This window comes from Rutidosis leptorrhynchoides, chromosome 2, assembly GCF_046630445.1.
Source record: "Rutidosis leptorrhynchoides isolate AG116_Rl617_1_P2 chromosome 2, CSIRO_AGI_Rlap_v1, whole genome shotgun sequence".
Classification (NCBI taxonomy): domain Eukaryota; kingdom Viridiplantae; phylum Streptophyta; class Magnoliopsida; order Asterales; family Asteraceae; genus Rutidosis; species Rutidosis leptorrhynchoides.
In genome coordinates this window covers 499,645,135-499,660,128 of record NC_092334.1, presented here as the reverse complement: position 1 = coordinate 499,660,128, position 14,994 = coordinate 499,645,135, and the positions used below count along the sequence as shown (strand labels likewise).

Here is a 14,994-nt window from a genome sequence, read left to right as displayed (position 1 = left end):
TACCCTAACAATCTCAGGAAAAAAGGTTTTGGATCCAATAATAATTTTAAGGGAAATGCAAGTAAAGCTAATAATGACATCCCAGGGAGTTGCTCTTCTACTCCTATTTCTTTAAGTAATGAGCAGATAATGAGATTGTTGAGTCTTTTGGATGATAAGGGTGATGTTAAACCTGGTGTTTCCAATATGGCAGGTAATTTTGAGAATTATAATGTGTTTTTTAACTCTCAATTTGATATTTTTTTTATAAAAATAATATGATTAGTGATAATGTTGAGAGCATTCATTATGGATGGATCATTGATTCTGGAGCTAACCAACACATGACAAATTCTATTAATAATTTTGTGTCACATACTGATGTGAGTGACTTGAATTTAACTGTTTCTCATCCAAATGGGACCAAAGCTAAAGTTAGTAAAATTGGTAATCTTAAAATTTCAAATGACATTATTCTGAATGATGTTTTGGTTGTTCCAGATTATTGTGTAAGTCTTTTATCTGTTCATTGTTTGGTTAGGGATAACAACTTGTTTGGTGGTTTTGATGATGTTGCTTGTTATATCCAGGACTTGGTGTCCAAGAAGACCCTTGTGACTGGTAGTCAATGTGGTAGTTTATATTTTCTTACTGGAAATGAAAAAGGTATTGTTGGTAGTTCCAACAAAACCAAAGTTGATAAGTATTCTGTTGATCTTTGGCATTGCAGGCTGGGTCACCCAGATGAGCAACCTTTAATGTGTCTAAAACATGTTTTAAACTTAAACAAACAAGATGTTAATAAACCTTGTGATATATGCCATAAGGCTAAACAGACTAGAGAATCTTTTGTTAATAGTAATCATAAAACAACTGAGTTAGGAGAGTTAGTGCATCTTGATGTTTGGGGACCATATAAAGTTTTAAGTCATAATGGGTTTAAATATTTTATAACTATTGTTGATGATTTTACAAGAGCTGTATGGGTGTACTTACTTAAATCTAAAGAAGAAGTGTTTGAGTGTCTGGAAAATCTATTTCATTTATTTAAAACTCAATTTAAAAAGACAATCAAATGCTTCAGGTCTGATAATGGTACAGAATTTGTAAATTCAAAAGTTAATAACTTTGTTTTAAGTAATGGTATTGTTCACCAAACATCATGTGCCTACACTCCTCAACAGAATGGGTTAGTTGAAAGGAAACATAGGCACTTGCTAAATGTTGCAAGAGCTCTTATGTTTCAAGGGGGGATTCCTCTTAGGTTTTGAGATGAATGTATTCTAACTGCTGTGTATTTGATTAACAGGACCCCTACATCTTTGCTAAATGGAAAATGTCCCTTTGAGATTATATATAATATAGTTCCTAATCTTTCCCATTTAAGGGTGTTTGGTTGTCTTGCTTTCTCAACTATTTTAAATAACTCAAATAAGTTTGCTGAAAGGTCTGAAAAGTGTGTATTTCTTGGATATTCTTTTGTTAAGAAAGGATATAAGTTGTATAGTTTAGAAAGTAAAAGTTTTTTTGTGTTAAGAGATGACAGGTTTTATGAAACCATTTTTCCTTTTAAAATCAAAAAAGAGGGTATGCAGTTTGAAAAATGTTTAAGTCCAATCAATTTTTTTGAACAAATAAATAAAGACAATCAAAATACTCAAAGTCCTAATGATGAAGGAGAAGATAATGAACATCAAAGTGAAGGTGGTAGTGACTCAATGCCTGTTGATGACACATATGATTCATCTAGTTCAGATGAATTAGATGTGAATACCAGGTCACCAAGTTCTACAGCAACACTTAGTGATGACAATACTAACCCTGAGGGCAATGTTTTACAAAATCAAGAAGCACCAACTTATTCTTTTCAACCCAGAAGATCTCAAAGGAACACTTCCATACCAAAGAAATATACTGATTTTGCTCTTAATAGTAATGTAAAGTATAATATCAACAAGTTTGTTAATTATTCAAATTTATCAAAAGATGCTTATTGTTTGTCTACTAATCTGAATAAGATGGTTGAGCCTGCAACTTATTGGGAGGCTTGTAAATCCTAACATTGGATTGATGCTATGAACACTGAGATGGAAGCTTTGTTTAAAAATGATACTTGGGATGTAACTGAGTTACCTAAAGGTAGAAAACCTATAGGGAGTAAATGGGTATATAAAATAAAATATAAATCAAATGGTGAAGTTGATAGGTTCAAAGCCAGGCTAGTTGCCAAAGGCTACAATCAAAGAGAAGGAATAGATTTTGATGAGACTTTTTCACCTGTTATGAAAATGGCTACTGTTAGGTGTATGATAAATATTGCTGTTCAAAATGATTGGGATTTATTTCAACTTTGATATTAATAATGCATTCTTATGTGGTGATCTTGATGAATGTGTCTATATGACTTTACCATTAGGATATTATAATGAGAATGATAAAAGAGTCTGTAAATTGAAAAGATCACTCTATGGGTTGAAACAAGCACCCAGAAAATGGAATGAAAAATTGTCTTATGCTTTAATAGAAAATGGTTTTAGACAGAGTTTAAATGACTATTCTTTGTTTATTAAGACTAATAATGATGTCTTTATTGCTATCTTGGTTTATGTTGATGACATTGTTGTAACAGGTAACAATACATGTGAAATTAACAAGTTTAAAGACTTCTTGAAGTCTAAATTTCAAATAAAGGATTTAGGAGTTCTTAAATATTTTCTGGGTATTGAGGTTATTAGAGAAAATAAAAATATTTGTTTATCTCAAAGAAAATATACTCTTGATCTATTAACTGAGTTTGGGTTATTGAACTGTAAACCTATTTATACACCTATTGAACCTAATCTCAAGTTTAATAATGATGATGATCTTAATGATTTACCTCTAAAGAATATCACTGAATATCAAAGATTGATTGAGAAATTAATATACCTTACTTTGACCATACCTGATATTTCTTATTCTGTTCATGTCTTAAGTCAATTTATGCATGCTCCTAAGGTTTCTCATTTAAAATGTGCATTAAGGGTTTTAAGGTATCTCAAGTCTGCTCCTGGAAAAGGTATTTGTATTAGAAAAGGTGATGATACTGATCTTATGTGTTATGTGGATTCTGATTGGGGTACAAGAATTGTGGCAATGAAATCTGTGACAGGCTATTGTTTGTTTCTGAATGGTTCTATTCTTACTTGGAAAAGTAAGAAGCAAGATTGTGTTTCTAGATCATCTGCAGAGGCTGAGTATAGAGCCCTTGCAGATGCTTCTTGTGAGGTTATTTGGATCTTAAAGGTTCTTAATGATTTTGGTAAAAGTTGTATTATTCCTGTTCAAATTCATATTGATAATTCTGCAGCAATCAAGATTGCAAATCCTGTTTTCCATGAAAAAACTAAACATTTTGATTTGGATCTGCATTTTGTTAGAGATAAAATAAATAAAGGTGTTATTCAAACAAAAAAGGTTGATTCAGCTGAAAATAAAGCTGATATTTTTACAAAAGGGTTGTGTTCTTTTGAACACAACAAAATGTGTAATCTTCTTGGTTTAAAAGATTGTTTTGGCAATTAGATTGAGGAGGGGTGTTGAAATTATCAATCTAATTTGCATGATACTTAGTATATGATTAGTTGTGCAGGTTTTCTGGATCATGTATAGAAGGGGTGTTGTCCACAAAGATCAAGCTACACTTGAAGGTTATGAAGAGCTAAACCCTTTATGGATCGAGTATAAGTTAATAGTAGCTAACATACCTAGTATGGGGGTGAAATTATACTTATACAACGACGGGACATAGTTGGGTTTAGTTTTATTTCTTCAAGGACTAAATCTATCAATTCCCTTTTCTCTAAAATATACAGCGACCTGAATGTCATTTTTTGAAAGTGTGTATAGTGTCGGTGTTAGTTGTTGATATAGTCATCAGATTAGGGTTTGGTGTATTCATTCTTGTATTCATTCTAAAAATAAACACACACTAATCTTCTCTGTATTTTTTGTGATCCTTAGTTTGGATTCGTGGTTTATGTTCATCTAGTTGATGAACAAAGTATTGTAATCATTGATATTCAAGTGTTTGATTTACTGTATTGTTTCTGGTTGCTTCAAAGTATACGATCTTGTATACTGGTTGTGTAGATTCGATTCATCTTTTTTAACACATGTCACTACCAGTTGAGCTACAACTCAATGTTATCACCAAACTAGTGTATCGTCAAAATGTGTAAGACTTGCACAACTATTTCTTTGTTTAACGTAATACATTATTGTTTTTATTTATTTAATTAGTGCTTTATGAACTCATAGTTGCAATATCTCGTTTTAGATGATAAAAAGTTTCTTTCTTGTTAATTTAGTTGACCATGGACCATGGTAGTATTAGTGTATATAATTAGTTATTGATTAATGTTATTTGTATAATTATTACCATATGACATTCTATTTACAATATTTCATTTTATATTAGGTACAAATGTATAATTATATTAATGGAAGATACAAGTAAAATGAACCCAAGTAGTTAAGTGGAAGCTTATTGATCAAGGTGTGCATTCATGAGGAGCTGGACTAGTGCAAACCAGTAATCAAAAGATGCTTGTTTATGATATTCTTTAGAGATGGCTCTCATAGGTTTTTCATGTTTTTAATTATTTTAACTTATTTGTATGTCGTTTTTCATGTTTTTAATTATTTTAACTTATTTGTATGTCTTCTTTACATTTAAGTTTTTACATGTTTGTGAATCTATGAGGAGCTAGAACTTTTCAATGTATTTGTACTTGGGATGAATTTTTGTTTTATTACTTTTAAATGTCTTGTCCAGGTTTGTAATTCTATGAGAGTTTGTAGTTTTAACGAAGCTTAAAATTTTTTATGTTTAATTTTTGTTATCTATTTTAGCATTGACATTAGTGGATATTGATATAACTTTTGTAAAAAATTTGTGACTTATTAACAAGCTTGAGTATTGCTTAACGAGCTTGAAATTTTTGTAACGAGCTAAGTATTGTTTAACGAGTTCGAGTTCTTTGTTTTTTAGAAAATAGCGAGCCTATAACGAGTCGAGCTCGAGCATTTCGCATTAATCAAGTGCCCGAGCTCGAGTGTTGATTAACAAGCTCGAGTTCATTGTTTTTTTAGAAAAAAAACGAGCCTATAACGAGCCGGACTCGAGCTTTTCACATGAATCACGAGCCCGAGCTCGAGCTAAAATCTAAAGATCGAACCGACTCGAGCTCGAGCTTTCTGAAAACCAAACGAGCTGAGCTCGAACATTACCAAGTTCGGGCTCGGCTCGGCTCGTTTACAGCCTTATCTAAAATACAATATGTATACACACAACAAGTACACAAGTCAGAAGAATAAGTATTCTCTGGACAACTACAAACTCTAAGGTTTTCATGTATGTTCAATGAACTATGAATCCTTCATGCCTTCTGCCACTCGATCTCATGTGATGGATCATTCGTAGACTTAACATTCGGCCACTTTGCCGGAATCTTTACGATTCCGGTGAGGGTTATCCACGACATTTTTCGGATGTTCGAATCTCGTTTTGTCCATAAACCACAATTAATATTGCACTCAAGTATAAATATTCCTTGGTGTGAAAATATGCTTAATTAAATGGCGTCATAAGTGCGACACACAATATAATGTCTCGTGTTTCTATTGTCACACGTTTGGTCAATGAAGGTTTATTTTTTCTTATTATTTTTATGCGGTTTAAGAAAATATTACGCACAACTATCAACACTATCTTTTACGCACCCATCTTCGAATTTGGTTTTCCGCATAGCTGTTGTAACGCTCCTATCTTACTAAATCTAATAAGAAGATATAAAATTGAACAAAAAATATAAAAGGTCGTTAATATTATTCAATGAAGAACCATAGTTAAAGTGAAAGTTAACGGACATTAAACCAAATGTACTAAAGTCTTAAAAACTCTAAAGCAGATGTGCTAACTCTTAAAAACTCTAAAGTATAGAATGATACACAAGCTTATTTTCAAACTTAATTTTTTTGGCAACGCACAAATAGGTATAGATCGACAATACAAAAAATATCAATATATATATATATATATATATATATATATATATATATATATATATATATATATATATATATATATATATATATATATATATATATATATATATATATGTATATGTCAAAGTATTGTACTGAGTTAAACAAATTTCATAAAATAATGCACTAAGAGTCAAACAAATAAGTAACAAAGTATCATAATAAAACCATGGGGTAGTTACTCCATTATTCATTCATATCGGTGTAAGCGGTTCGTATAATGCTACGATAAACGCTCACTATCAAACAAAAAAGATAGCTATGACAGATCAATACGCCTCCTATTATAATGCAATAACAAAGAACTCATACAAACTACCGGGTAATCAAAATGAGATGTCGTAGATAAAATCAAATATAACGCTACGATCGTTGCCATATTATCAGTGTCACAATATTGCGCTTATAGGGCCTCTATGGATAGGTTACTCTTATGCATATTTTAAGAAATCGTTTAAATTATAAATTTCCAAATACTTTTACAACTTCTCAATTGATTAAAGAACTTTAAAATATCTTAAAAGCTAATTGATAAAATGAACATAAATATTTTACGTTTGACCAAATACTTAAAATATAACATGTCATTTCGTTTAAAAATTACGTGTCAACCCAACTATTCGGTTGTCACGAGCACGTGACATAATATTTGCGAGCTTTATGAGTTAACAATTTAAACGAGACTTAACGGGACATGTAAAGTCACATGAAATAAGGGACACTCGATACGAATCATCGTACCACTCGCCCACCACACTCACACATTTTCAGGGCTGTTTTCGGATCCTTTTCGGGCTTTTTCGGGATAGATGTTTCGGGGTTAAAACAACATATGGACTGGTGTTGGGCACTTCGTAGGCTGTTTTAGTTAGGGTTTTGGAGACACGGTTTTGAGGTAATTTACAAAGAGTAACATATTATAATTCCCCAAATATACACAAGTGATTAGCAATTTCGTAAATACATAAACTTGGGGAAAATTATAACATATACACTTCAAAGACTAATAAACAAACCATTTTTTTCTCCACAAAAAACATGTCATACTAATAAGATCCATACATAATTCAAAAGAACTTTTGAAATGACATAATTTACCATAATAATCCTAGTACCACCTAGAATATCCGTACCTAATATCCGAAACGATAACTATAAAGACGAAAGGATCTTCAAACAAATGCGATCACCGAACCGAATATAACTATAGGAAAATATGAACACAAAATAAATTCAAATAAAGAGTATGTAGTATCTTTTATTTAATAATATTACCGTATGATTTTTATTATTTAATAATATTACCGTATGATTTTTATGTATTTATTCTTATTACTACAAAATTACTAGCTTGATTGTAACCCCATTATTTCGTTGTATTTTAATCACCAAAAGTATAAAATGTTAACACAAGTTTTACATAATTTTTATGTGATTTAATTTCAGAATTTTGAAGCTTATAAAATGACAATTTACACTTACAATGTAGAACAAAAGTAAGAAACATTACATTAACATTTGTACACCAAAATAACCTTGTTATTTCATCTAAATAAATAAAGGTAATATATGGCAGGTTGTTTAGGCTAGAAATGCATCAAAGAAAGATATAAAAACTCAAGGACTGCACTTGTAACATTAAACGTGGTGGATTGTCACATATTAAAAGATCATTAGTTTAAGGGTAAATGGTCATTAAATTTGTAAGTTAATGACTGATTAAACACTACTTATTAGTAGGTTACAAATAAATTATATACTGTTATAATATATAAATATATATATAAATGAATAGTCAATTATTGATAAACAAAAGTAATATTATTGTATTACCTAAACTTGTGATATTTTTGCTATAAATAGCCATGAATGCAAGCATTAAACTTGCACCATTTTCTCACACTTACAAAGTGTTTCTTTCTTTCTCTCCATTATCATCTTTGTTCTTACACTTCATTATTAGCATTCTTAATCAAGAATCAAACCACTAAAGGTAGTTATAAGCCTACTGAATTATAACATCAAGAATCAAACCACTAAAGGTAGTTATAAGCCTACTGAATTATAACACGTTATCAGCACGATAATCTTAATACTAATTATGGTTGGCTCTGCCACCTAAATGATATATGGTCGGTTATACCACCTGAATAATATATGGTCGACACTGTCGCCTAATTATCATTTATGTTACTAACATTTATATTTCTATTATCTAACATTTATATGGTCGACACTGCCACCTAATTATCATTTATGTTATATAACATTTATTTATGATTGCTTACATATGGTCGACAATGTCGCCTACTTATCATTTATGTTATATTAAATTTATGTTTAATGTTTATATACTTATGAATATAAATTGACTCTAATTTATCATGTTGTTTGTTTTAATTTTTGATAATAGAAAATGTCGAATCTGGAAAAGCTTAAATTTACTCCTTTAGAATCAACGGGAAACAACTACATGCCATGGGTTATAAAAGTAAAAATGCATCTTAAATCAATGGGCATTCTTGAAACCATAAATGAAAACAACACTTGTTCTGAAAAAGAACAAGCAACGGCATGTTGCTTTATTCATCAACATATTGATGAATGCTTACAAAATAATTATGTGACTGTAGAAGATCCCCATGTTTTATGGGAAGGTCTCAAAAGCAGATTCAACAATCAAAGAGAAATTTTACTTCCAGCTGCTATGGATCAATGGAGAACATTAAGGTTCCAAGACTTTAAGAAAGTAAATGAATACAGCTCAGCTCTGTATAATACAGTCTCACAACTTAAATTCTGTGGACATGAAATAAGTGATGCAGACATGTTGGAGAAAACTTTCTCCACAATGAATGCTGCCAACATCACAGTGCAAAGAAATTTGAGAATGCTAAAGTTCAACACATATCCTGAACTTAATTCATATCTCTTGGTTGCAGAGCAAAATGATGAGCTATTAATGAAAAATCAGCAATCCCGTCCTACTGGTACACTTGCAATCCCTGAAGCAAATACTGCAAATAATTATAAACATGGACAAGGACGCGGGCAAGGTCGTGGTTATAATAACCATCGCCATCATCATGCCAAAAGCCATAACTATGGTAGAAACCATCCTTATGGTAATGGGAATGGGCGTGGACGTGGCCGTGGTCGTGGCCGTGGTGGTCAAAGAAATAATAATCCACGAAAATATAAATATCAACCACAAAACAAGCCCACTAAACAAGATGTTGAAGAAAATTCTTCTAAAAATTCTGAAGAGGTAGAATGGGCCACTGGGCTAATACTTGCCGAAAATCTAAACATCTTGTTAAGATGTATCAGGATTCGCTGAAAGGTAAAGAAAAGGAAGTAAATTTTGTGGATAATATTGATCCAACAGTCACTGAGCAACCATCTGATTTATATAAAGATTTCTTGAATTAAATTAATATGTTTCTTTTATAAATAAAACGATTTAACCTTTGTCATCATGTTTTCTCAAATGTTTCAGTTCTATATGTTTTATCAAATGTTCCAGTTCTATGTTTGATGTTTCAATTCTATATATGTCAAATATTTCAGTTTTATCTATTTGTGTGTAATAAACATTTTGTGTAACATTTATATACTTACTGTTTGTTTCTTATATATGAAGTTTAATATGAATTCTGCTGGAACACAACATCAATCAAGTAGTGGATATCTCTGTATAGCAGATAGTGGTACTACACACACTATACTTAAATCTGAAAAATATTTCATTGATTTGAAACCAACGGAAGGAACTATACATACAATATCAGGTGCTGCTAACTTGATAGAAGGGATAGGAAAGGCAAAATTCATATTACCAAACGGTACAACATTTTTAATTAATAATGCCTTATTCTCTCCTAAGTCAAGCAGAAATTTATTGAGTTTTTCTGACATATACCTTAATGGATATGATTATCAGTCAGTAACGGCAGAAAATGAGAAATATTTAAGTATCACTAACAAGAATCACGCGATTAAAAAACTGCCAAGACTTAATTCTGGATTACATTATACACATATAAATGTACCAGAAGCACATATGGTGATTAAAGAAAAGTATATTGATCCTGGTGTATTTAATTTATGGCATAACAGATTGGGCCATCCAGGATCAACAATGATGAAAAGAATTATTGAATGTACACATGGACATCCACTGAAGGATAGAAAAATCCTTCATGATACAATGGTTCCATGTATATCTTGCTCTCTTGGAAAATTGATAGCTAGACACTCACCACTTAAGGTTGAGAAAGAATCACCAATGTTTCTTGAAAGAATTCAAGGTGATATTTGTGGACCAATTCATCCACCATGTGGACCATTTAGATATTTCATGGTCCTAATAGACGCATCTAGTAGATGGTCTCATGTTTGTCTGTTATCAAGCCGTAATGTGGCATTTGCAAAATTTCTTGCCGAAATTATTAAATTGAGAGCACATTTTCCTGATTACATCATTAAAAAGGTGAGACTTGATAATGCTGGTGAGTTTACATCTCAAGCATTTAATGACTATTGCATGTCTATAGGAATTGTTGTTGAACATTCTGTTGCTCATGTGCATACACAAAATGGTTTAGCCGAGTCACTGATTAAACGTTTACAGTTAATCGCTAGACCATTGATAATGAGAACAAAACTCCCTGTATCTATATGGGGTTATGCAATTTTACATGCTGCTGCATTGATTCGCATCAGACCAAGTGCAAGTCATAAATATTCCCCCCTACAACTTGCTTTTGGTCAAGAGCCAAATATTTCCCACCTTAGAACATTTGGTTGTGCAGTATATGTTCCAATTGCGCCACCACAACGTACAAAAATAGGTCCTCAAAGGAGGTTGGGAATATATGTTGGATATGAAACATCTTCAATCATAAGGTATATTAAACCTATGACAGGTGATGTTTTTACAGCACGTTTTGCTGATTATCATTTTAATGAAACATTGTTTCCTAGATTAGGGGGAGAAATAAAAAATAAAGAAAATGATGTTTTATGGTGTGAACCTCAATTAAAGTATCTTGATCCTCGCACAAAAGAATGCGAGATAGAAGTTCAAAAGATAATGCATATACAAGAACTTGCAAATCAATTGCCTGATGCATTCACAGATACAAAAAGGGTGACTAAATCATATATACCAGCAGTTAATACTCCAGCTCGAGTTGAGATTCCAAATCGAAAAACTGATAATGTAGTCACTCAAGAATCTATGCCACGTCTGAAACGTGGGAGACCAGTTGGTTTCAAAGATAAAAATCCTCGAAAAAGAAAATCAGCTGATAATAAGGTAAAAGAAAGTGTTCAAAAAGAACCACAAATCAGTACTCCTACTGCAGAGGAGATTGATGATGTCAATACAGAAATTGCAATCAATTATGCACATTCAAAAATATTATGGAACCGAAATGAAATGAAAAATCTTGATGAGAAATTTTCATTTAATGTTGCATATGACATCATGAATAATGATGATGATCCAGAACCAACATCTATGGTTGAATGTCAAAATAGACATGATTGGGCTCAATGGAAAGAAGCAATACGAGCTGAATTAGAATCACTCAATAAAAGAAAAGTTTTCGGATCCATCATTCTCACTCCTAAAGATGTGAAACCTGTAGGATACATATGGATTTTTGTCCGAAAAAGAAATGAGAAAAATGAAGTTACAAGGTATAAAGCTAGACTTGTAGCTCAAGGTTTTTCTCAAAGACCGGGAATTGATTATGAAGAAACTTATTTCCCTGTTATGGATGCAATTACTTTTAGATACTTAATCAGCCTGGCAGTTTCTAAAAATTTAGAAATGCATCTCATGGATGTTGTGACTGCTTATCTATATGGATCACTTGATAGTGATATATATATATATATGAAGATACCTGAAGGATTTAAGGTACCAGAAGCATCAAATGCAAAACCCAAAGAAATGTATTCGATTAAATTACAAAGATATTTATATGGGTTAAAACAATCGGGACGTATGTGGTATAACCGATTAAGTGATTACTTGATAAGCAAAAGGGTATACAAATATCCTTACTTGTCCTTGTGTTTTCATTAAGAAAACAACATCCAGATATGTGATCATAGCTGTTTATGTTGATGATCTTAACATCATAGGTACAAATAAAGAGATCCATGAAGCCATTCAACTTCTAAAGAAAGAATTTGAAATGAAAGATCTCGGAAAAACCAAGTATTGCCTTGGTTTACAAATTGAGCATATGCCTAATGGTTTACTTGTACATCAAACAACATATACTGAAAAGATTCTGAAACGTTTCAATATGGACAAGGCAAAACCATTAAGTACTCCTATGGTTGTTAGATCACTCAATGTTGAAACTGATCCATTTCGTCCATGTGAAGATCATGAAGATATTCTTGGACCAGAAGTACCATATCTTAGTGCAATTGGAGCTCTTATGTATCTTACAAATTGTACAAGACCTGACATTTCTTTTGCAGTTAATTTGTTGGCAAGGTTCAGCTCTGCTCCTACCAAAAGACACTGGAATGGGATCAAACACGTATTTCGATACCTTCGATGAACTACTGATTTAGCATTATTTTATTCTAATGAATCAAAACAAGATTTGGTTGGTTATGCTGATGCAGGTTATTTATCTGATCCACATAAAGCTAAATCTCAAACTGGATATGTATTCCTAAATGGAGGTACTGCAATATCATGGCGTTCTCAAAAACAAACACTTGTTGCTACATCATCAAATCATGCCGAAGTGATTGCATTACATGAAGCTACTCGAGAATGTTTTTGGTTAAGATCAAGGACACAAATCATTACTGATTCTTGTGGACTAGAACACGATAAAAGTCCAACAATTATCTATGAAGATAATGCAGCTTGCATAGCACAGATGAAAGAAGGGTATATCAAAAGTGACCGAACCAAACACATACCTCCTAGATTCTTCTCATACATTCAAAATCTCATTAAGGACAACGAGATTGAAATGAGATATATTCAATCCAGCAAAAACTCTGCTGATCTTTTCACGAAAGCACTTCCAACTGCTATTTTCAGAACACACGTTCATAACATTGGTATGAGACATGTTCAAAAGATGTAACAACTGAAGCGATGTCTACTTGAGGGGGAGTCAACTCCATGCTGCACTCTTTTTCCCTTAGCTAAAGTTTTTTTTTCCCACTGAATTTTCTTTAGCAAGGTTTTTAACGAGGCAGTAACTTACAGTTGATCTTCAACAAACAAAATTGCTATCCAAGGGGGAGTGTTATAATATATAAATATATATATATAAATGGATAGTCAATTATTGATACACAAAAGTAATATTATTGTATTACCTAAACTTGTGAATTTTTGCTATAAATAGCCATGAATGCAAGCATTAAACTTGCACCATTTTCTCACACTTACAAAGTGTTTCTTTCTTTCTCTCCATTATCATCTTTGTTCTTACACTTCATTATTAGCATTCTTAATCAAGAATCAAACCACTAAAGGTAGTTATAAGCCTACTGAATTATAACATCAAGAATCAAACCACTAAAGGTAGTTATAAGCCTACTGAATTATAACATATACAAAGGTTTTTCTTACGAATATAGACGTGTATATAAGATGTAAGGTTCAATCATATATTATATCTAGTTATTTATAGTTCAAGCTTATGATAAAAAAAATCTATGGTTTAAGAATTTATTAAGCATATGACAAAATAATTAATATTTAATTTATGTTAACTTTATCGTCATATAATCTAACGATTAAATAATACTAAACTTAATATAAAATGTAACTCTTTATTTATAAATGATTACCCTCCCAAAACATATGTTAAAAATTTTATCAAATTTATCGTGTTAATTTTAGGAGATACTACAGCTGCACACACGTAACTTTTCGCACAATTTCACGTGAAATTGGTTTTTCGGCATAACTGTCAACACAACTACTCGCGTAGCTAATTCACGCACCCGTTCTTACCGTATTGCAATGGAGAGTTAGATACGATACTTAACAAAAGATATTATACCAAAATGGGAGGACTTATTTGGGTATGATTATTTAGAGTCCCACTTAGGCTTGACCCATGCACTCTAAATCCTAGTTTTCTCTTAACCTTATTTTTTACCCTCTAGATATACGGATTTCTCCCTACACAAAAAGCACCTCATAAGCGCCTCATAAGGCTCGCTTTTATTGCTACTATTTTATAATACGACCTCCCATGGTCACTCGTTACATGCTCTCTCATGATCTTTGAGATGATCATTCTTGCGGTGGTCGTACATGAGTTTTATGTATAGGGTTTTTATCCAATGCCTTGCTCGCAGGGCCGGATCTGAGGGTGGGCGAGACGTGCGACCGCACTGGGCATCAGAAGACGAGGGGCATCAAAATTTAAGATCGACTATGAAATTTTTAGAAGAAATTTAAATTTTTTTAACCAGGGTTAATGGAATTGTATATTATTACATGAACATGATAATGACGATAGAAAAAGAGAAAAGTAACTTTATGAGTTTAACACCAGGATGTGGGTTTCATTTATTTGTTGTTTTTTATATGTAAATAAAATATCATTTTTTGGTTTTTTATATGTATATAAAATAAATAATACCTCATTATAATGTGTGAATTACAGTTTATCAATTTATGGGCGTCATAATTATTTTATTAAATTACCCATTAACATTTTTATTGTCATATTTTAGTATTCCTTTTATAAATTTATATATGACAATATACATAGATCATTACATTTCAAAGGTTAACATTTCATGATATCATAATTTATTTATTCAATAGAATAAAACAATATTCAATAACCTTATATTTTTAATAAGTCTTATGATACGTGCTCGTTTCATAATTGGTACTGATTTAGCTATCCTATTCTA

At 31.6% G+C, this 14,994-nt stretch overlaps 1 protein-coding gene across 1 annotated transcript; it reads left to right on the top strand.

The window, feature by feature from the left end:
• Positions 1-2,379: 2,379 nt before the first annotated feature.
• LOC139889491 (uncharacterized mitochondrial protein AtMg00810-like) lies at positions 2,380-3,543 on the top strand. Its single transcript, XM_071872439.1, has one exon. It carries the CDS (start codon positions 2,380-2,382, stop codon positions 3,541-3,543), a length of 1,164 nt encoding a protein of 387 aa, XP_071728540.1.
• Positions 3,544-14,994: the final 11,451 nt, after the last annotated feature.

Excerpts from the sequence above, each read along its gene's own strand:
- LOC139889491 (XM_071872439.1), top strand. The coding sequence starts at position 2,380 with ATGACTTTACCATTAGGATATTATAATGAGAATGATAAAAGAGTCTGT.